This window comes from Peromyscus leucopus, chromosome 17 (assembly GCF_004664715.2).
Source record: "Peromyscus leucopus breed LL Stock chromosome 17, UCI_PerLeu_2.1, whole genome shotgun sequence".
Classification (NCBI taxonomy): Eukaryota; Metazoa; Chordata; class Mammalia; order Rodentia; family Cricetidae; genus Peromyscus; species Peromyscus leucopus.
Window position 1 is genome coordinate 54,141,449 of NC_051077.1, and position 21,159 is coordinate 54,162,607.

General features: G+C 67.0%; 2 protein-coding genes and 1 long non-coding RNA gene across 3 annotated transcripts; 2 read left to right on the forward strand and 1 right to left on the reverse strand.

Annotated features, from left to right (window-relative positions):
- Window positions 1–3,518: 3,518 nt before the first annotated feature.
- Window positions 3,519–17,960, forward strand: Jak3 (Janus kinase 3). The gene is given in 29 exon segments (XM_028862589.2): window positions 3,519–3,699; window positions 5,855–6,053; window positions 6,235–6,358; window positions 6,531–6,642; window positions 6,758–6,903; window positions 7,152–7,348; window positions 7,351–7,436; window positions 8,160–8,282; window positions 8,367–8,524; window positions 8,667–8,709; window positions 8,711–8,779; window positions 9,158–9,204; window positions 9,206–9,315; window positions 9,318–9,341; window positions 9,663–9,787; window positions 10,406–10,537; window positions 10,913–10,997; window positions 11,265–11,392; window positions 12,090–12,222; window positions 12,318–12,485; window positions 12,827–12,967; window positions 13,640–13,806; window positions 14,008–14,197; window positions 14,346–14,470; window positions 14,579–14,751; window positions 15,265–15,382; window positions 16,397–16,507; window positions 17,468–17,582; window positions 17,684–17,960. Coding segments are annotated over 27 exon segments (3,333 nt in total). The 5' UTR covers window positions 3,519–3,699; window positions 5,855–5,863; the 3' UTR covers window positions 17,576–17,582; window positions 17,684–17,960.
- Window positions 8,622–10,747, reverse strand: LOC119089239. Its single transcript, XR_005093118.1, has 3 exons — window positions 10,415–10,747; window positions 9,509–9,658; window positions 8,622–8,899 (listed from the first exon to the last, which is right to left on the reverse strand). It is a non-coding gene; the product is annotated as an uncharacterized LOC119089239 (long non-coding RNA).
- A 615-nt stretch (window positions 17,961–18,575) lies between the features above and the next one.
- Window positions 18,576–19,832, forward strand: Insl3 (insulin like 3). The gene is made up of 2 exons (XM_028862571.2): window positions 18,576–18,774; window positions 19,429–19,832. The coding sequence occupies exons 1-2, from the start codon at window positions 18,576–18,578 to the stop codon at window positions 19,632–19,634; spliced, it is 405 nt and encodes a 134-aa protein (XP_028718404.1). The 3' UTR covers window positions 19,635–19,832.
- Window positions 19,833–21,159: the final 1,327 nt, after the last annotated feature.

Genomic DNA, 21,159 nt, shown 5'->3' on the forward strand with positions numbered 1-21,159 from the left:
GACTCTTATGTCTTCTCTAGGGCTAATTCCTGTCAACTAGTCATCCGCTCCACCCTCTGATCCAAGGCTGATTTTATCAACACAGTCTCAGAGTTTCACAGAGAGATCAAATTCCCGCAACGGCTTGGGTTTTGTTCCTGTGTCAGGGTGCCACCCGGGTGCCTGGTGCCCCTGGAGGAGAGAAGAAGTTGTCAAGTCACTGGGACTGGAGCTGCAGATGGCGGTGAGTGTCATGTGGCGCTGGGAATCAAACTCAGGTCTTCTGCAGGAGCAGCGAGTGCTCCTAACCGCTGGGCCAGCTCCCCAGCCCCTCCGTTACTTGGTTATAGGGCCTAAGGACCGCCCCTCCAATACACCGGCTCCCTTGTCCCCCAGGCCACCTTCATGCACACGCATGATTATACGTGTTGGTAGAAATTCTAGAATCCACTTCAGTTTTTTCATGGGAGGTCCTGGGTTCATGGGAACTTCCCTGGAGAGCTGAGCCTCCTGACTCTCCTGCTTCAGCTTACTGAGCAGCTGGACTGCAGGCGCGAAGCCAGCATGCCCACCTCAGAGTTGACTCCTCGCAGCCTGAGACTTTGTGTGTTTGGGTCCTGATTCCAGCTCTGCTACGTTTACTGCCTCCCGTGCCTACAGAGCTCTTCCTATTGGGCCTGGAAAACCACTGTAACACCAGGTTGAGCTCAGAGTCTCTGTCACAGCACAACACCGAGGTTCATCAAATCAGGAGGTGTTCGAACCGTAGCCTCATTCAGGCCCTGCCTAGAATCCCCAGTGAGGGGCTGGGGGCGTGGTCAGGGTGGAGCCCCGCCTAGAATCCCCAGTGAGGGGCTGGGGGCGTGGCTCAGGAGTGGAGCCCCGCCTAGAATCCCCAGTGAGGGGCTGGGGGCGTGGTCAGGGTGGAGCCCTGCCTAGAATCCCCAGTGAGGGGCTGGGGGCGTGGTCAGGGGTGGAGCCCCGCCTAGAATCCCCAGTGAGGGGCTGGGGGCGTGGCTCAGGAGTGGAGCCCCGCCTAGAATCCCCAGTGAGGGGCTGGGGGCGTGGTCAGGGTGGAGCCCTGCCTAGAATCCCCAGTGAGGGGCTGGGGGCGTGGTCAGGGGTGGAGCCTAAAATCCCCCAGTGAGGGGCTGGGGGCGTGGCTCAGGGGTGGAGCCTAGAATCCCCAGTGAGGGGCTGGGGGCGTGGTCAGGGGTGGAGCCCCGCCTAGAACCCCCAGTGAGGGGCTGGGGGCGTGGTCAGGGGTGGAGCCTAAAATCCCCCAGTGAGGGGCTGGGGGCGTGGTCAGGGGTGGAGCCCCGCCTAGAACCCCCAGTGAGGGGCTGGGGGCGTGGCTCACTGGCCTGGCTTGCAGAGTGTCCTAGGTTCCATCTCCTGACACTTGACGCCTAAGTTTCAGCACCTACAGAAGAAAGATCAGAAATAACCAGTCTTACGGTTTTGTAACAGCTCGTTTGAGTTCCAACCTGGAAACTCAGGAATTCTAAGGCCTCCGATGTTTTGTTTGTTTTGTTTTTCGAGATAGGGTCTCTCTGGGTGTAGCCCTGGCTGTCCTGGAACTTGCTCTGTAGAACAGGCAAGGCTGACCTCGAACTCACAGAGATCTGCCTACCTCTGCCTCCCGAGTGCTGGGATTAAAGATGTGCGCCACCACCCGGCTCCATTTTTAAATTTTTAGACAGATATCAGTAGTAAGTAAGGGGAGTGGTCGGCTGTCAGTCCCTGCAGGGCCCCACTGCTCCCTAGTCGCTCAGAATCTTTAATCCCCTCATTTTCCTTCTTGCCTCTCACAAATGTGGCTGTTTTGTGTGCTTTGAACTTTTTATAAGGGGACGCAACAGTCGCTCTTTTTCCTTTCTTTTCTTAAAAAAATTATTATTAGTTCTTTAAGACGGTTTGGCTATGCACCCTAAGCGGGTCTGAAATGTACCATGTGAACCACGCTTGGCTCAGAGTTACAGCAATCCTTCTGACTGGGCCTCCTGAGTGCTGTGATTACACACGTGTGCCACCATGCCTGACAATGGCTGCTCAGGGGTGTTCGCGCGCGTGTGCGTGTGTGCGCGCGCGCGCGTGCGTGCGTGTGTGCATGTGTGTGTGTGCGTGTGTAGGCCAGAGGAGGATGTCCAGCTCTGTCATGCACTGTCCACCTTCTTCCCTGAGACAGGGTCTCTCATGCCTGGAGCTATGCTGGTGGCCAGCGAGCCCGGCCATCCTCCTGTCTCCGACACCGCAACACTGGAGCCACCCAGCTTCTTCATTTGTAACTGGGATGGCATCTCGGGCTCAGCAAGTCCTCCACCCTGACCACGCCCCCAGCCCCTCACTGGGGATTCTAGGCGGGGCTCCACCCCTGACCACGCCCCCAGCCCCTCACTGGGGATTCTAGGCGGGGCTCCACCCTGACCACACCCCCAGCCCCTCACTGGGGATTCTAGGCGGGGCTCCACCCTGACCACGCCTCCAGCCCCTCACTGGGGATTCTAGGCGGGGCTCCACCCTGACCACGCCCCCAGCCCCTCACTGGGGATTCTAGGCGGGGCTCCACTCTGACCACGCCCCCAGCCCCTCACTGGGGATTCTAGGCGGGGTTCCACCCTGACCACGCCCCCAGCCCCTCACTGGGGATTCTAGGCTCCACCCCTGACCACGCCCCCAGCCCCTCACTGGGGATTCTAGGCGGGGGCTCTGTTCTGTCAACCCTCTGCCTCACCCTCCGCATCACACCTGCTATCTCTTCATGTTTCCATTTCTGAAGTCTTGTTTAATCCTCTCCCAGCCATGCTGGCAGCCCGAGAGGCCTGCTCTGCGTGGTGTTTCCGGAGCAGCAGACGCTCTGGGTCTGAGGCTGGGGAGAGACATCTGAGAAGAGAACTTGGCGTGCTGCAGGGGACCCGGCTCCGTCTGCACAGAACAGTTCCACTCCGTGCAGCAGCCGCACTGGCAACAGACGGATCGACAGAGGCACCGGGCGCAGGGCACAAGTGGATCCGCAGCGTGCCGAGGAGCTGAGGATGCCACCAAAGCCGGGGGTGGAGGAAGGACTCCCCCAGTACCCGCTCCGGCTTGAGGAGTTCTTTCCAGAAACCCCCAGGCCGAGTCTGTGGGTCGCAGGGATCGAACTCGAGCTGTGTGGCGCCGGCTCAGTCTCGCAGGCCCCCATTGGGTAGCTTTTGAGCGGGACATGTGTAAAGGCGAGGTTTTCAGAGGAAGTGTGAGCACGCCCTGTGCGGGGGTGGGGTCCCCAGGAGAGGGCTGCCTTCAGCTCATCAGGACGGGGCGGCTCGGAGCCTCTGCGTTTTCTCCCTCCGGTGGGAAAAACAGCACATTGCTCGGTGTTTTTCCCGAGGTTCACGGTTGGGGCGGAGTGGAAACTGAGGCCTGAAGTGTGTGCTGGATGCAGCAGGTCCCGGCCCGGGCAGGCCCAAGTGGCTCCAAGGACAGGCGTGCCCAGCAGGTCGAGGGCCCCCTCTGTCCCCCGGTCCCCGACAGCTCCCCTCCCTTCCTGTGCTGCGCGCCGTCACCAGGCTCCTGCGCCAGCAGGGTGGCCCCCGCCTCGCAGGTTTCTGGTCTCCCACCTGCCCCGCCCCCAGGGCGCTCTGACTTTCGGTAAATGAGGCGGCCAGGAAGCCCGGGGGCCGCACAGGAAGGAGCGGGGACTTTCCTGTCGCAGCGCCGGCTGCCGCCGCCTCGGCGCGGCTCTATTTGGTAGGACGAGCCTCGGGCGCGGGGGCGCATGGGGCGCATCCCGGTCACCGAACCGGCAGCACGCTGGCCCTGCGATAGCGCGCATGCGCCCAGGGCTCCCCGCCCCCACCCTCCGGTCCAAGGCTCGGGAAGAGGAAGGGACCGGAGTTTGTTCGGTTTGGTAAAAGCTCTCTGCGCTCCTCTGCAGACTCGTATCGCTGCTGTCTTCTTTCTTTTCCATCTTTGTGTTCGAACGCTGTTCGGCTGCCCTTCCATCCTGTCAACCCCCGTCAGTCTCCTGTCACATCATCACACCCGCTGCGGCTCTGCGACTTCAGACCCAACCTGCGGTGCAGTGCTCCCCCCAAACTATCAGCATCGCACGCCCCGATGCGCACATCCCTCTCGCTCGTCACCTCAGCATACGTCTATCACTCTCACACTATGGCGTCGCAGTGGTACTCCTCAGCCACCACGCGCCGGCATCACGCGCCGACACGCCCGTCGCATCGCACATGTAACTCTGATCGCACTCCTCTCGCTCATCCCATCTAAGCCTCCGGCTCTCTCGTGACCTATCTACTTTCCTTCTGTGCCGGAGACGCTGCTACACTCGTCGCACACATCTGGAGGTCCGAGGTACAACTTGAGCTCTTCCTCCGGGTGTCCACCGGCTCGGGCCAAGCCCCTCCAGCGATCGGTCGCTCCGCCTTGCCCGCCCCTTGTTTCCTGTAGTCGTCAGTGGCAAGACCAGTGTCTTGACCTTCTCGAAATCGTGCTGTACCACACCACATACAGGATATGCGAGGGTTAATCCTTTTCTTTAATTTGATAGCCACTGGCTGCCGGCTAAAACGGCGCTGGCGCTCCAAAACCACTAGACGATCCTCCTCGCCAGCCTCGGTCGCCGTCCGTGAGCGCCATGTCTCGAGATGTGGCACCTCGGAATTAGTTATTTTATTTATTTTTATGTGTATTTTGTTTGGGTCTGTTTGTATATTGTCGATCGCACAGATAATCTAGCCCAGTGTCCTGAGATCATCCTGCTCTGCTAGCCCCAGGCTTGGTTCTCCGCCTAATACTCATCGAGAAGCAGTCTCCCCAGTCCCTGCCTTTCTGACAGCCGACTCCCTTACGCTATGTGCGACACCAACGCCATCGAATTACACTCAGACGCCCGTGCTCCGGCACCTGTGAAATAAGCTCCTATGAGTCAGTACGCCGTCTGCGAGGCCAGAAGGGGGCGCTGGGGCCGCTAGCGCGGAAGATGGTTGTGAACCGCCGCGGGTGGGGACCGAACGCAGGTCCTCTGCTGGAGCGGCCGGTGCTCCGGCCCACTGAGGCCGCGTCTCCTGGGAGCTCTGTTGGTTCCCTATACAGTGTCATGCGGCCGGCTAGGCCGGAGTCGGGCGGCACAAGTTGGTCACCAGGTGCCTGCTTTTGTTCTTTTATTACGGAAGGGTGCCCGGGCAGAGGGCAGAGGGCAGCCCTGTGTGGTGGGCTTCACGGATGGAACTCCTGGCTTCAGGCTTGGCCGCAAGTGCCTTTCCCAGCCACCTTCCTGGGCCAGAGGTGGCAGGGCTGAGGCCTGCTGGCTGTTTCCTGCCTCTTCTCCCCGCCCCTGCCCGGACCGGCTCTGAGGGCCCGTGGAGGGCAGGCTGGGAAGCGCGCGTTCCCCTAGGCCCCTGCATTCCCCTAGGCCCCTGCGGGGACCTCCCCTAGGAGGCCCACAGAGTGCAGGCTGGATGTGCAGCTGAGGAGAGGCCAGGAAGGGTTGGGGAGACGGCACAGGCCACAGACTCGCGCACAGGGAACCCATCGCACCAGGGGCAGACGCCTCTAGCCCCAGCTCCTGTGACCTGAGGACCAACACGGAAAGACAGCTGGCCCCATCCCCCTAACCGCTGCTGCTTCCTGCTCAGGCCTCTTTCTGTGTCTGCTGTTGATTGCTCATGCCTGCCTGGGGTCCTGGCCTGGCTGACCAGGCTGGGACGTGGAGGCTTGTGCATGGATCGGTTGGAGATGTCTGCCCTGGGTGCAGAGGAGTGGGAGGGGGCCTGAGTTCACGCAGAACCGGAAGACACCTGGTCTCCAGCCAAGCTGTGGCGTGGGCCCTGGGGCTCCTTTCCCTCCCAGTCAAGCCCCCTTCCGGTTCGATTCCCTGCCTCTCCAGGTTATGGTCATGGCGCCTCCAAGTGAGGAGACACCTCTGATCCCGCAGCGCTCATGCAGCCTCTCATCCTCGGAGGCGGGATCCCTGCACGTCCTCCTCCCTCCCCGGGGATCCGGGCCTCCCCAGAGACTGTCATTCTCTTTTGGGGACTACCTGGCAGAGGATCTGTGTGTGCAGGCAGCCAAGGCCTGTGGTGAGTAGGTCCCTAGGTGCCTGGGCCACTTGCTAGGACTGAGCAAGACACCTATGGGAGAAAAGGAGCGGTCAGCATCGGTGCTGGGGCTTTGAGGGACGAATAGAAGTTTGGTAAGGGAGGATCATGGGCTCAGCCGGTTTCTGCACTGCTGACCGAGCTGACGAGCCCATCCCTTCAGGCATCCTGCCTGTTTATCACTCGCTCTTCGCTCTGGCCACCGAGGACTTGTCTTGCTGGTTCTCTCCAAGCCACATCTTCTCCGTGGAGGACGTGGACACCCAAGTCTTGGTCTACAGGCTCCGGTAGGGAGTGAGCCCCTCCATTCACCTTCAGGGTGGTGTTACTGTCCAGGCCACGGCAGAGGCTAAGACTGGAGAGGGTGGGCTGCTTGCTGTAGGCCACACAGCGCATCAGGGACAACTCGGGCCCCGTGGGGCCGGAGCTGACTGTGCCCCCGCATTCTGAACCCCGCAGCTTCTATTTCCCTGGCTGGTTTGGCCTGGAGACATGTCACCGCTTTGGGCTGCGCAAAGATCTGACCAGCGCCATCCTCGACTTACACGTTTTAGAACACCTCTTTGCCCAGGTCGGTAGTCCTCGGTGGGGAAGCCCAACCCAGGGATGGGGACCCCAAGGCAACAGCCTCCCGGGCGCGGGCTGGGCCGATCCTCACCTGGCCACCCTCCTGTGCCCGACCCCAGCACCGCAGCGACCTGGTGAGCGGGCGCCTCCCCGTGGGCCTCAGCCTGAAGGAGCAGGGGGAGTGCCTGAGCCTGGCCGTGCTGGACCTGGCCCAGATGGCCCGGGAGCAGGCCCAGCGGCCCAGCGAACTGCTCAAGACCGTCAGGTGAGGGCCTAGGGCCTGCCAGTGACCTGGCTCCCGGCCTGTCTGTCCCCGGTCTCGACTGGCTTCGGGCCTGGGGCCCTACGGTTTACCTTGCCAAACTACTGCACATACCTCGTTTCCAACGCCGACCCCTGCAGCCAGGCACCCTCTCCCTCAGCCCGCCTCTGCTTGGAAGGTCCTCGATGTCTGTCGCGTGTCCTTCGGGCCCCCTTCCCACCCTGAGGCCCGGCGTGCCCCCCACCCCACAGCTACAAGGCCTGCCTGCCGCCCGGCCTGCGCGACCTGATCCAGGGGCTGAGCTTCGTGACGCGCAGGCGCATCCGCAGGACCGTGCTCCAGGCGCTGCGCCGCGTGGTGGCCTGCCAGGCCGACCGCTACTCGCTCATGGCCAAGTACATCCTGGACCTGGAGCGGCTGCACCCGGCGGCCGCCGCCGAGACCTTCCGCGTGGGCTCCCCGGTGCCCAAGAGGGGCCGGGGCTCCTGCGCGTGGAGGGCGGCAGCGGCGTCGCCTGGAGCCCCGGGGACCAAGAGGTGCTAGGGGCGGGGCTGGGGAGGGGCGGGGCCTGCGGGAGGCGGGGCGGTCAGCCAAGGAGCCAGCCAGGGGCAGGACCAATCAGGAGAGCAGTGTAGAAGCCGAGGTGGGGCGGGGCCAATCGGGAGGGGCCAATCAGGCAAGGGGGCGATCGAGGGCGGGGCTAGTTTGGGGCGGGAATGGCAGCGCCAGGGGGCGGGGTTGGATGGAGGCGGGGCTGTGGGCGGGCCGCCAGGGACTGGCCTGGGGCGGGACCAGCAGGGCGGGCTGGTCAGAGGAGGCCGGGGCCTGGCATTCGTGGGCCGGCCGGGGGCGGGGCATTCGTGGGCCAGTCGTGGGCGGGGCAGTCGTGGGCGGGGCAATCGTGGCGGGGCAATCGGGGGTCGGCCGGGGTCGGGGCATTCGGGGGCGGTCGGGCGGGGCATTCGGGGCCGGTCGGGGCGGGGCATTCGGGGCGTGGCAGTCGGAGGCCGGTCGTGGGCGGGACAGTCGGGGGCGGGGCAGTCGGGGGCGCACCGGACCCGGCTAGACGGGGCTGGGTCGGCAGGGGGCAGTTGGGATGGGGTCTGCGGGGCAGCGGGGGCCAGGCCTGGGTGCCCTCCAGGAAGCGGGCGTGGGAGGAGGGAACGAGCGCGGCGGGGCAGGGTCGGGGCCGCAGGCCCAGCCAGGCCCTGAGTGCTCGGGACGTAATCCCCCGGCCTCCGCCCGACCTTCCTTCCCAGCTCTTCCAGACCTTCTGTGACTTTCCCGAGATCGTGGACGTCAGCATCAAGCAGGCCCCGCGCGTGGGCCCGGCCGGGGAGCAGCGGCTGGTCACCATCACCAGGATGGACGGCCACATCCTGGTGGGTCCTGGCTCTGGCGCCGAGCCTGGGAGCGGGGCGGGCGGCCTGGGGCCCCACTGGTGGCCGACGAGCTCTCCCGCACAGGAAGCGGAGTTCGCGGGGCTGCCCGAGGCGCTGTCCTTCGTGGCCCTCGTCGACGGCTACTTCCGCCTGACCTGCGACTCCAGGCATTTCTTCTGCAAGGAGGTGGCGCCGCCAAGGCTGCTGGAGGAAGTGGCAGAGCTGTGCCACGGGCCCATCACGTGAGGGGCGGCGTCCGGGGGCACCGCGGGGGGCGTGGCCGGGGGGCACCGCGGGGGCGTGGCCGGGGGGCACCGCGGGGTCCCGGGCACTCGGGGCCTCACCGAGCTGGGCGGCTCTGACGGGGCTTCTGTCCTGGCCTAGGCTGGACTTTGCGGTCCACAAGCTGAAGGCCGCGGGCTCCCTCCCCGGGCTCCTACATTCTCCGCCGCAGCCCTCAGGACTACGACAGCTTTCTTCTCACGGCCTGCGTGCAGGTTGGTTCATTGCTGGTGCCAGGGTGGCTTCCCGGCGGAGGTGACATCCGAGCTGGGACCAGGAGTGTGCATTTGTCCTTGAAGAGCACCAGCCTGGGATTCTCCCTAGAATCCACGAGGCTGAGGCAGGAGGATCACGTTTACAGGCCAGCCTGGGCTCACAAAGCAAGATTGCGCATCAAAAAGTGCGGGGATGGCGTCGGGGCCGTGGGGCGGGGTTCCCACCAAGCCTGAGGATGCGCGCTCCGTCCCTGGCACCGCGTGGTGGACGCGTCCCCGACCCGGGGCGCGCGCGGGCGCAGGGCCGCGGGTTCGGGCCCAGGGCCGCGGGTTCGGGCCCGGCCTCCACCGCCTCCACCCGGCTCCCTCCCTCCGCAGACGCCGCTGGGCCCGGACTACAAGGGCTGCCTCATCCGCCGGGACCCGCGGGCGCCTTCTCCTGGCCGGGCTCAGCCAGCCGCACCGGAGCCTGCGCGAGCTCCTGGCCGCCTGCTGGCGCTCCGGGCTGCAGGTGGACGGTGCCGCCCTGAACCTCACTCCTGCTGCGCCCCCCGGCCCAAGGGTGAGCCCTCTGCCTCCCCACGCCCCGCAGCTCTGGAGGTTTGCGGCCAGCCCCCGCTTCCCGCGTGGGTGAAGGTCGCTGGGACGCCCCCCTGCTGGGACGGTCCCCCCCCCTGCTGGGATGTCCCTCCCCCCCTGCTGCCCTGGTTGACACGGGAGAGCTGTGACCTGGTCCGTCCGCTCAGAGCGCGGCGCTTTCGAATCCCTTCTCAGGAGCGAGTTCGGGGGCGGGGGGGGGGGTCCCCAGGCTTAGTGCGGGAGGGGCTCTTGGGAACCTTTGCCTCTGACCTCTGACCTCTGTTCTCTTGCTTCTGCCCCCTAGAAAAGTCCAATTTGATCGTGGTGAGAACGAGCTGCACCCCTGCCCCGGCCCCCGGCCGCGCCCCGTCCTGCTGCGCGCTGACGCAGCTGAGCTTCCACACAATCCCTGCGGACAGCCTGGAGTGGGTGAGGGTCCCCGGGGCAGGGGTGAGGGTCCCCGGGGCAGGGGTGAGGGTCCCCGGGGGCAACAGGGGTGAGGGTCCCCGGGGCAGGGGTGAGGGTCCCCGGGGGCAACAGGGGTGAGGGTCCCCGGGGCAGGGGTGAGGGTCCCCGGGGGCAACAGGGGTGAGGGTCCCCGGGGCAGGGGTGAGGGTCCCGGGGGCAGGGGTGAGGGTCCCGGGGCGGGGGTGAGGGTCCCCGGGGGCGGGGGTGAGGGTCGGGGCGGGGGTGAGGGTCCCGGGCAGGGGTGAGTTCTCAGGGGCAGGGTGAGGGTCCCGGGGCAGGGGTGAGGGTCCCCGGGGCAGGGGTGAGGGTCCCCGGGGGCGGGGTGAGGGTCCCCGGGGGCGGGGTGAGGGTCCCGGGGCAGGGGTGAGGGTCCCCGGGGCAGGGGTGAGGCCTAGGGGTGAGGGTCCCCGGGGGCGGGGGTGAGGGTCCCGGGGCGGGGGTGAGGGTCCCCGGGGCGGGGGTGAGGGTCCCCGGGGGCGGGGTGAGGGTCCCGGGCAGGGGTGAGGGTCCCGGGGCAGGGGTGAGGGTCCCCGGGGCAGGGGAGCCGCTGTCAACCGAGGCCGCCTCGGTTCCCCCCAGCACGAGAACCTGGGCCACGGCTCCTTCACCAAGATCTACCGGGGTCGCCGGCGCGAGACCGTGGACGGGGAGACGCACGACACGGAAGTGCTCCTGAAGGTCATGGACGCCAGGCACCGGAACTGCATGGAGGTGAGGCGGGACCAGAGCGGAAGGCCTGCGGACCTGCGGGGCGGGGCCTGTCGGCCCAGCACGAGGGGGAGGCTGAGGCAGGAGGATCACTGGGACCTAGAAAGCCAGAGGGACACGGAGGGTCAAACCCAGACAGCAGAGAGCGGAGATCCTGAGGCTGGGGGGGACCCCGCACCGCGGAGACCTGCAGGGCGGGGACCCCACACCGGGGAGACCTGCGGGGCGGGGACCGCACACCGGGGAGACCTGCAGGGCGGGGACCCCGGGCGCACGGGGAGACCTGCGGGGCGGGGACCGCACACCGGGGAGACCTGCGGGGCGGGGACCCCTGACGGGGAGGAGTCCACGCATCCTCTGCTCTCCTCCCCTCCCCAGTCCTTTCTGGAAGCCGCCAGCTTGATGAGCCAAGTGTCCTACCCACACCTGGTGCTGCTGCATGGCGTCTGCATGGCTGGAGACAGTGAGCCGCGTCCTGCATCCCAGCCCTGCCCCCCCCCTGCATGGTGCCTCTGACACGCCCCACACTCCCCCACCTCGCACCCTTGCTGGCTAATCGCTGTGCAACACTGCACCTCCTGCACACCCTCGCTGAGCCTCTGTTATATCTAGTCAGCTGGGCTGACAGTAAACAAAAGTTCAGCCGTGCTAAGGGCAAAGGGCATACGGGGGGGGGGGGGGTTGGTGGCTGCTGAGCACTGTGTCCCCCAACCCCGTTCCCCGCCCCCAGGCATCATGGTGCAGGAGTTTGTCTACCTGGGCGCCATCGACACGTACCTGCGCAAGCGCGGGCCCCTGGTGCCGGCCGGCTGGAAGCTGCAGGTGATCAAGCAGCTGGCCTACGCCCTCAGCTACTTGGTGAGCGTCCCCGTGTCCGGGGCCTTCCTCGGGGGGCTCTGCGGTGTGGCTAGGAGCCTGTGAGGACGAGAGCGGGGTTCAGAGAGGGCATGGGCGGCTCGGGACGAGGCCCAGGGTGAGCACTGGGCACGCAGGGGCGCCGAGGGCACTGGCGGCGCCAGGCTGGGGCGCCTCTTCCAAAAGAGGGGGCCTCAGCTTGGGGTCTTGAGGGCTGAGTAAGAGTTCACCAAGGGGCAGGCGGTGGTGGCGCACGTCATTGATTCCAGCCCTGGGAGGCCGAGGCGGGGGATCCCTGAGTTCGCGGCCAGCCTGGGCTACAGAGCGAGATCCAGGACAGCCTGGGCTACACAGCGAGACCCAGGACAGCCTGGGCTACAGAGGGAGATCCAGGACAGCCTGGGCTACAGAGGGAGATCCAGGACAGCCTGGGCTACAGAGGGAGACCCAGGCCAGCCTGGGCTACACAGAGAAAACCCAAAATAAAAGAGAGTCCGGGCAAGCCGGACGGGAGCGGTTTGGTGGGCGAGGGGGCGGAGGCGGGAAGTGAGAAGCGGGGCGCCAGGCTGGGGGCCTTGGGGTGCGGTCGGGTCAGCACAGGGGGCCGGGGCCCGCGGGGTGCCGAGCGCGCTCTACCGGGGCAGCACCGGACAGGCTCCGCAGGACGCCGAGGAGCCCGCCTAACCGTGCGCCCTCCCAGGAGGACAAAGGCCTCCCTCACGGCAACGTCTCGGCGCGGAAGGTGCTCCTGGCCCGCGAGGGGGCTGACGGGAGTCCCCCCTTCATCAAGCTGAGCGACCCCGGTGTCAGCCCCGCGGTGCTGAGCCTGGAGAGTGAGTGCAGGCTAGCCCGCCCCGCCCGCCCGCCCCGCCCCGTCCCCCGAGTCTGCACCGGGCGGGTCCGGAGGTGACCGCCGCCCCGTCCCCAGTGCTCACCGACAGGATCCCCTGGGTGGCCCCCGAGTGTCTGCAGGAAGGCCGGGCGCTCGGCCTGGAGGCCGACAAGTGGGGCTTCGGCGCCACGGCGTGGGAGGTGTTCAGCGGGGCACCGGTGCACATCACCTCGCTGGAGCCCGCCAAGGTGGGGCGGGGCGGGGGTGGCGGGCCGGGCGGGACCGGTGCGCATCACCTCGCTGGAGCCCGCCAAGGTGGGGCGGGGACGGGGGTGGGTGGGCGGGGCCGGCGGGGAAGGGCGGGGCGGCGGGGCGGGGCTGGGCGGGCGGGGCGGGCAGGGGGCGGGGCCGGGTGGGCGGGACCGGTGCACATCACCTCGCTGGAGCCCGCCAAGGTGGGGCGGGGCCGGGCGGGGGCGGGGCGGGCCGGCAGCGGGGCGGGGCCGGGCAGGGCGGGGCCGCGCTGGGCGAGGGCGGGGCCGGCCGGCGGCTGGGCGGGGCCTGGCCGGGGCGGGGCCACGTGACGCGCGTCTCCCCGACCCCAGAAGTGAGGTTCTACGAGGACGCGGGCAGTGCCGGCCCCAAGTGGACGGAGCTGGCGGCGCTCATCGCGCAGTGCATGGCCTACGACCCGGGCCGGCGGCCGTCCTTCCGCGCGGTGCTCAGGGACCTCAACGCCTCATCACGTCAGGTGCGGGCGGAGCCGGGCCCGGTGGGAAGGGGCGGGGCCCGATAAGGGGGCGGGGCCCGGTGGGAGGGGGCGGGGCCGGGAGGGGCGGGGCCCGGTTGGAGAGGGGGCGGGGCCGGGAGGGGCGGGGCCCGCGGGAGAGGGGCCCGGGCGGGGCAGGAGGGAGGGGCGAGGCCCGGTGGGAAGGGGCGGGGCCCGGTGGAGAGGGGGCGGGGCCGGGAGGGCGGGGCCGGGAGGGCGGGGCCCGGTTGGGGAGGGGGCGGGGCGGGAGGGGCGGGGCCCGGGGGAGAGGGGCCCGGGCGGTCCAGGTGGGGAGGGGCCCGGGGCGGGTCCAGGTGGGAGGGGCGGCTCCCCGCTGTGCGCAGGGAGGTTGACAGTCGGAGCTAAGATGCTGCAGCGGCGAACAGGCCTCAGGACTCCGTATGCACCCGTTTGCACGGTAGCCCAGGCTGCCTTAACCGGGACCGCTCCGGCCTCGCCCTCTCGGGTGCTGGGATTTTGTTTTGTTGATCTTTTCTGTCGACACGATGTCCTCATCGGAGGGGACCCGGGGTCACAGGCTGTGGTCACGGTGATGGCTCCCGCCTCGCGAGGTGCCCACGAGGTGCCCACAGGGGACGGTGTTCGGGTGCGGTTCACAGCGAGTCTCCTCGGGGTGAGGCAGACAAAGACACCCCACTTGCACATGTGACCCCAGATTATGAGCTCCTCTCGGACCCGACGCCGGGCAGCCTGAGTCCCCGAGAGGAGCTGTACAGTGGCGCCCAGCTGCACGCCTGCCAGGACCCCAGCATCTTCGAGGAGAGGCACCTGAAGTACATCTCGCTGCTGGGCAAGGTGGGCGGGGCAGGGGCGCGGGTGGGCGGGGCAGCGGGTGGGCGGGGCAGCGGGTGCGAGTGGGCGGGACAGCGAGTTCGAGTGGGCGGGGCAGCGGGCGCGGGTGGGCGGGGTAGCTGGCGCGAGTGGGCGGGGCAGCGGGCGCGGGTGGGCGGGGCAGGCGGCCGTGCAGCCGGCGCCCGCTGACCCTCATCCTCACAGGGCAACTTCGGCAGTGTGGAGCTGTGCCGCTATGACCCCCTGGGGGACAATACAGGACCCCTGGTGGCAGTGAAGCAGCTACAGCACAGCGGGCCAGACCAGCAGAGGGACTTCCAGCGCGAGATTCAGATCCTCAAGGCGCTGCACAGTGACTTCATCGTCAAGTACCGGGGAGTTAGCTACGGGCCGGGTGAGCGGCGGCAGGGGATTCGGGGCGGGTTCGAACCCTGCCTCTACCCCTTCCCAGTCGGGCCCCCATGCGACTCAGCTTCCGTTGGGCCTCGCACGCACCAATGCACCCGGCAGAAGGTGCGCAAGAACTGCTGTCGCTTCCGCAGGTCGCCAGAGCCTGCGGCTGGTGATGGAGTACCTGCCCAGCGGCTGCCTGCGGGACTTCCTGCAGCGCCACCGCGCGCGCCTGCACACCGGCCGCCTGCTGCTGTTCGCCTGGCAGATCTGCAAGGTGCGGCCCTGCGGAGGCCGGGGCGCTGGGCCCGGAGACCCTGGCGTTGGGGGTCGGGAGTCCTGGGGTCCGGATCACGGGCCCACGCGCTTTCTCGGCCCCTGGCAGGGCATGGAGTACCTGGGCGCGCGCCGCTGCGTGCACCGCGACCTGGCTGCGCGAAACATCCTGGTGGAGAGCGAGGCGCATGTCAAGATCGCGGACTTCGGCCTCGCCAAGCTGCTGCCGCTCGGGAAGGACTACTACGTGGTCCGCGAGCCGGGCCAGAGCCCCATCTTCTGGTGCGCGGCCCAGGCCCCGGACGCCACGCCCACTGGGACCCCGCCCACTACAACGAGGCCACGCCCCTCTCCGTTCTCTGGCGACCACACCCTCGCCCACCCAGGCCCCGCCCCTCCCCATGGCCCCGCCCTCCGTGTTCCTCGCGCCCACCCCTCCCATGGCGCCGTCCACCTCCACTCCGTCTTACCCTGCCCTCCCGACTCTGGCTCCTGTAACTTATGCCTACCTGCCCATCATCCAACGCTCACCTGGCCCAAGCCCCGCCCTATCCCTTAGCGTCCCGCCCAGTCTGGCCACGCCACCGGCGCGCCCTTAGTGCAGGGAGCCTCTGCGCCTCCTTCTGGGTGCCTGGCCCCGCCCCGCCAGGGCCCCGCCCCGACCACGCCCCTTCCTGCCCCCTCCACGCCCACACACCGCTCCAACTACGCACCGTCCCGCCCCTGCAGGGCCCCGCCCCCTTCCTGCCCTAGCCACACCCACACGCCCGCTCCAACCCCGCCCCGGCCCCGCAGGTACGCCCCCGAATCCCTGTCCGACAACATCTTCTCCCGCCAGTCGGACGTGTGGAGCTTCGGCGTGGTGCTGTACGAGCTCTTCACCTACAGCGACAAGAGCTGCAGCCCGTCAGCCGTGCGTCCCCGCCCGCCCGGCCTCCTCCTCCACCCCGGCCTCCTCCTCCGACCCCGGCCTCCTCCTCCGACCCCGGCCTCCTCCTCCCACCCCGGCCTCCTCCTCCCACCCCGGCCTCCTCCTCCCACCCGGCCTCCTCCTCCCACCCCGGCCTCCGACCCCAGCCCTCCCCCTGACCCCGGCCCTCCCCCTGACCCCCAGCCTCCCTCCCGACCACAGCCCTCCCCTGACCCCCAGCCCTCCTCCCGACCCAGCCCTCCCCTGACCCCCAGCCCTCCCTGACCCCAGCCCTCCCCCCGACCCCAGCCCTCCCCGACCCCAGCCCTCCCCCTGACCCCCAGCCCTCCCCTGACCCCAGCCCTCCCTCCCGACCCCAGCCCTCCCCTGACCCCAGCCCTCCCCCTGACCCCCAGCCCTCCCTCCCGACCCCAGCCCTCCCCCTGACCCCCAGCCCTCCCTCCCGACCCCAGCCCTCCCCCTGACCCCCAGCCCTCCCTCCCGACCCCAGCCCTCCCCCTGACCCCAGCCCTCCCTCCCGACCACAGCCCTCCTCCCGACCCCAGCCCTCCCCCTGACCCCAGCCCTCCCCCTGACCCCCAGCCCTCCCTCCCGACCCCAGCCCTCCCCCTGACCCCAGCCCTCCCTCCCCGACCACAGCCCTCCCTCCCGACCCCAGCCCTCCCCCTGACCCCCAGCCCTCCCCCTGACCCCCAGCCCTCCCTCCCGACCCCAGCCCTCCCCCCGACCCCCCCCTCCAGCCCTCCCTCCGACCCCAGCCCTCCCTCCCGACCCCAGCCCTCCCCCGACCCCAGCCCTCCCCTGACCCCCAGCCCTCCCCCTGACCCCCGGCCCTCCCTCCCGACCACAGCCCTCCCTCCCGACCCCGGCCCTCCCCCTGACCCCCAGCCCTCCCCCTGACCCACAGCCCTCCCTCCGACCCCAGCCCTCCCCTGACCCCCGGCCCTCCCCCTGACCCCCAGCCCTCCCCCTGACCCCCAGCCCTCCCTCCTGCAGGAGTTCCTGCGCATGATGGGGCCGGAGCGTGAAGGGCCAGCCCTCTGCCGCCTTCTGGAGCTGCTGGCCGAGGGCCGCCGCCTCCCGCCACCTCCCTCCTGCCCCATCGAGGTGAGGGAGGCAGACGAGTTTCCCAGGTTCCATTCTTGATTGACAGCGGGGGTCCTGGCCCCAAGTTGCCCCCCCCCTGGTTACTGACAGGCGTCTTGCAAATCCCAGTTTACCAGAATGCAGAATGGGAATGCCCCTGCTCAACAGGATGAAGGAGGCTGTGGCGAGGGTGTCAGAAATGACATTTTACCTTGGTTGAGACAAGGTCTTGCTGTGCAGCCCCGGCTGCCTGAACCGGACGTCTTCCTGCCTCAGTCTCCCCTCCACAGAGAAGACAAACGGTGCACTACCACAGCCCGAATCCACATTTGAATTTTTCTTTTATTATTTACTTTTTTTAAAATACTGAGAATTGAACCCAGGGCCTCACACATGCTAGAGCCCGCCACTGGGCTACAGTTTCTAAGGCGCCTTAAAAGATGATTCAGGGGAGCCGGGCAGTGGTGGCGCACGCCTTTAATCCCAGCACTCGGGAGGCAGAGGCAGGTGGATCTCTGTGAGTTCGAGGCCAGCCTGGTCTACAAAGTCTACAGTCTGGTCTACAGGACGGCCAAAGCTACACAGAGAAACCCTGTCTTGAGAAAAATAAAATGATTCAGGGGTTTGCCAGGCCTCTCCCAGGCCTGAACGGCACCAACTGGAGTAGCTGGGAGAAGTCATTCCCAGAGACATGGCCGTGGGTGGGGTGGGGTGCCAGGCAGAAGCAAATGTGGGGCGAGGTGTGGCAGTGTGCCTGTCACCCCAGCAGTCTGGGGGCTGAGGCAGGAGGATTACCACGAGTTGGAGGCCACTTTACTGTGACCCTGTCTCCAGACGGAAGCGGGAGTTGGGGAGACACAACAGTCGGACTTAGTTTCTGTCCCGAAATCCCAGGGAGTCATGGAGAGCTGTGGGCAGAGTGGAGCCCAGGTCGTCCGCTCAGGCCCTGCTCCCCGGTCTCCCCGCCCTCCCCGCCCCCAGGTTCAGGAGCTCATGCAGCTGTGCTGGGCGCCCAGCCCGCAGGAGCGGCCGGCCTTCAGCGCCCTGAGCCCACAGCTGGACGCGCTGTGGCGTGGAAACCCGGGGTAGCATCAGGGTGAGCGCCGACCTCAGCGGGGAGCTGTCCGCCCCCGGGCCCCACCCCTGCAGGCCGCTCATCCCGTTCCCCGCGCCCACCCTTCCCACCTCTCCCTCCAGGAGGGGACCTTAAATATGTGACCCCGGGCTCTGCGCAGCCGCCGCCGCCGCTGGAAATGCTTGCCGGACAGCCGCCTGCCCCCCGCAGAAGTCCCTGACTCCGGGTCCCAACACCGCTCCACCCCCGGCCACCCTTACTCCTGAAACTGACAGTGTCTGTCCCGTCCCCATCTCCGCCGCCCCGGGGGCTCCTTGGGGCAGTGAAACCTCAGCCCAGCCTCCTTACAGGTTGGCTCTGGGAGTGTTTGTTGAGTGAATAAATGAATTCAATAGAAAAGATGGAGAGCTGACTTACTGAATGTGGGTCAGGCTTGGGGGCCAAGTGTGGGGTTCTGAGGAGAAACAGCTGGGAGAGGAGAGGCCTTGGCTAAACCCAAGGACACCCCCTCCCTCCTGCCCAGCTGTGGTCCTTGGCTCGCGGGGGGCGGGGGGGGCTGATTCCGGGCAGGGTCGGAGGCCAAGGCCCGAGCTGGGCAGGGCCAGAACTGCGCGCCCCAGAAAGATGCCGCAGCGTCCCACAGGGACTACCCCCCATGTAGAGGAACAGGGGAGGGGGTCGGTCGGGTTCTCTCCTCCCCTCTCCCAGCCTCAGTTTCCCTCTTTGACAAAACCAAGACATAAATACCCCTTCCCATCGCCTTCACGGCCCAAACTGCTTCCAACTCAGCAATGCTCCTGTCTCAGCTTTCCCTCGCAACAGGAGGGGCACTTGCCTGTTTTAAAATGTTGGGAGGTCCCGGCACCTGGGACTTCAGGGTCCCTGCTGGACACACAGCCCCGGCCCTGACCCGAGCCCCGACCTTCTCGGTGCTGCACGCGGTGTCCCCGCCAAGGCCCGGGGGCGGCGCGAGGCGACTATAAGGGGCGTGGGCGCGGGCCGCCCGCAGCCACCATGCGCCTGCTGCAGCCTCTGCTGCCGCTGCTGCTGCTGCTGCTGCTGCTCCCCGCTCTGCAGCTCGCCCTGCCGTCCCCGCAGCCCCCCGAGGCGCGCGCCAAGCTCTGCGGCCACCACCTGGTGCGCGCGCTGGTGACGGTGTGCGGGGGCCCACGCTGGTCCCCCGAGGCCACGCAGCCCGTGGACGCCCGCGACCGTGAGTGGGGACGGGCGGGGCGGAGTGGACACACGCGGATAACCGAGAGGGGCAGACCCGGCAGGGTGTCGCGGCCCCCTCCCCCACAACAGCAGACTGGGGTTCATGGATTTTTTTTTTTAATTTAACTCTCCCCACTTTAGATTTTGGGGACCGGATCTCATATAGCCCAGGCTGGACTCAAACTCACAATGTAGCCGAGGATGACCTTGAACTCCTCACCTTTGGCTTGCTGTGCTTGGGTGCCCGGCATAGTCGTCACCACCCAGCTTATTGTTTTTTAAAGACAGATTCTCACCATGCAGCATAAAGTGACCCCAGACTCACAGGAATCCTCCTGCCGTGGCACCCCAGGACTGGAATCACTGGCATGCGGCTCTCCCTGGGGGGCTGGGCGGGGCTCCACCTTCAGCTCCAGGGCACAGAGGCCCTTCCCACGCTAGGGGTGCTGCCCAGAGAGCCACAGGGGGATTCCAGTCCTTAACACAGTCCTAGGGACCCCCAGCTTTCCATGCCCAGAAACGGGGGAGCACAGGAGGTGAACGGGGACACAGTGTGGGCGGCAGCCGGGAGTGCTCCTCTGTCACTGGGCACATAATAGACGCGTGCTGAGTGTCTGGGAGGGGCTCAAGCTGACCCCTGCTCTGCCTGCAGGAGAGCTGCTGCGGTGGCTGGAGCAGCGGCAGCTCCTGCATGCACTTGCGGCTGACACGGACCCCGCTCCGGACCCCGACCTGCAGCTTCCTCCCCAGGCTCCTAAGCGCCGCCGCCGCCGCCGCAGCGGGGCCACCAATTCTGTGCACCGCTGCTGCCTCACTGGCTGCACCCAGCAAGACCTGCTGCGCCTCTGTCCCCACTGAAGGGCCCCGGGCTCAGGCGGTGGGGCCTGGCCGTCCAGGACAGGATGCTGACGCCGCCCGTGGGAACGCAGCGATCGCGTCCCCTGGAGAAGCCCCAGCCATTCACAGATCTCAGAAAAGGACGGTCACATGCCCGGCCCCCGAGGACCCTCCAACACGGCCTGTGTCCCCAACAGTCTAAATAAAAGAGCAACTTCATGCGTTTTGTCTGGGAAAAGCCACGCGTGTGGGGGCGGGAGGCGGGCAGCGACTCTCCTCCGGTCACACACGGACCTGAGGCGACACCAGGATCCACGGGGGAAACTGAGGCTGGGGGTTTGCTGCTTGGGAAAGTCAAGCGGGTTTGAGCCCCTGCGTGGGGATCCTAAACCCCAAGCCCTGGACTAGGGCTCAGGACAGACGTCATGTGCAGAGTTCTGTGTCCTGAGGTGACACAGGCCCCGGGCTGTGCCAGCAACGTCACACCGGGAGCGGCCAGGCTGTTCCTGGGCATCGGGCGGGCGCGGCGGCGCACTGAGGTCCCCGCAGGTGCGCCTCGGGTGGGGGCTGGGACAACAGGGAGCCACAGAGCCGCGCTTCTCTGCCAAGCGCCCCCTGTGACCCCGGCGCTGTGACCTGCCCCTTCCCCGCACCCTCTCACTTACAGCGTTTGCACAGGCTGTCCCATGGAGGACACGTTACCCTCCCCCTGCATCCCTTCACCTCCGCTGACACCTCAGGGGCCTCAGGGGCCTTCCCAAGGCAGTGAGGGACACAGTAGACGGAGGGGGGAGGCTGGGGCCGAGGGAGGAGGTCGCCTGACTCCGGGGCTCCAGCCCCAGCAAACACCAGGTGTGGTGCAGTGGCCGCCATCGCTGGGAGGTGGAGGCCGGAGGATCAGGAGTTCGTCACAGATGATCACAGTCATCCTTGGCTATAGTGGAGGCCAGCCTGGGCTACATGAGACCTTGTCTCCAGAGAAAAACAAACAAAAACCCACAGGGCAGGTAGGGGGCGTAGGGTCGAACCGCTGGGGAGACCGCACAGGCCTGGATGGGTCCACAGGCCGCGGGAGGGTGTAGGAGCCCGGCTGGGAGGAGACGCTTCATGGGCCGCGTCCACTGAGACCTTTGGGGGGGGGACAAAAACTCGGGGTATGAATGGGGGGGAGCAAGGGGCCTGGGGACGCTCGATTTTGTAAGTTAATAAAATATTAAAGGTAAACGAGAGGGCGGAGTAGAGCAGACGCCATTAGAACGTGAATGGTGCTGAAAAAAAATTAAAAGGGGACTGGCCAGAGGGCTCAGTTTGCCGCCAAGCCTGCGGATCTGAGTTCAAGCCCCAGGAGCTACACGGAGGAAGGGGGGACCTTCCTCCCCCCATGGTGTGGCATACCCAATGAAACAATACTTATTATTTTTAACGATTTATTTAACTTTATTTTATCTGCATTGGTGTGAAGGTGTCGGATCCCCTGGAGCTGGAGTTAGAGACAGTTGTGAGCTGCCAAGTGGGTGCTGGGAATTGAACCCGGGTCCTCTGGAGG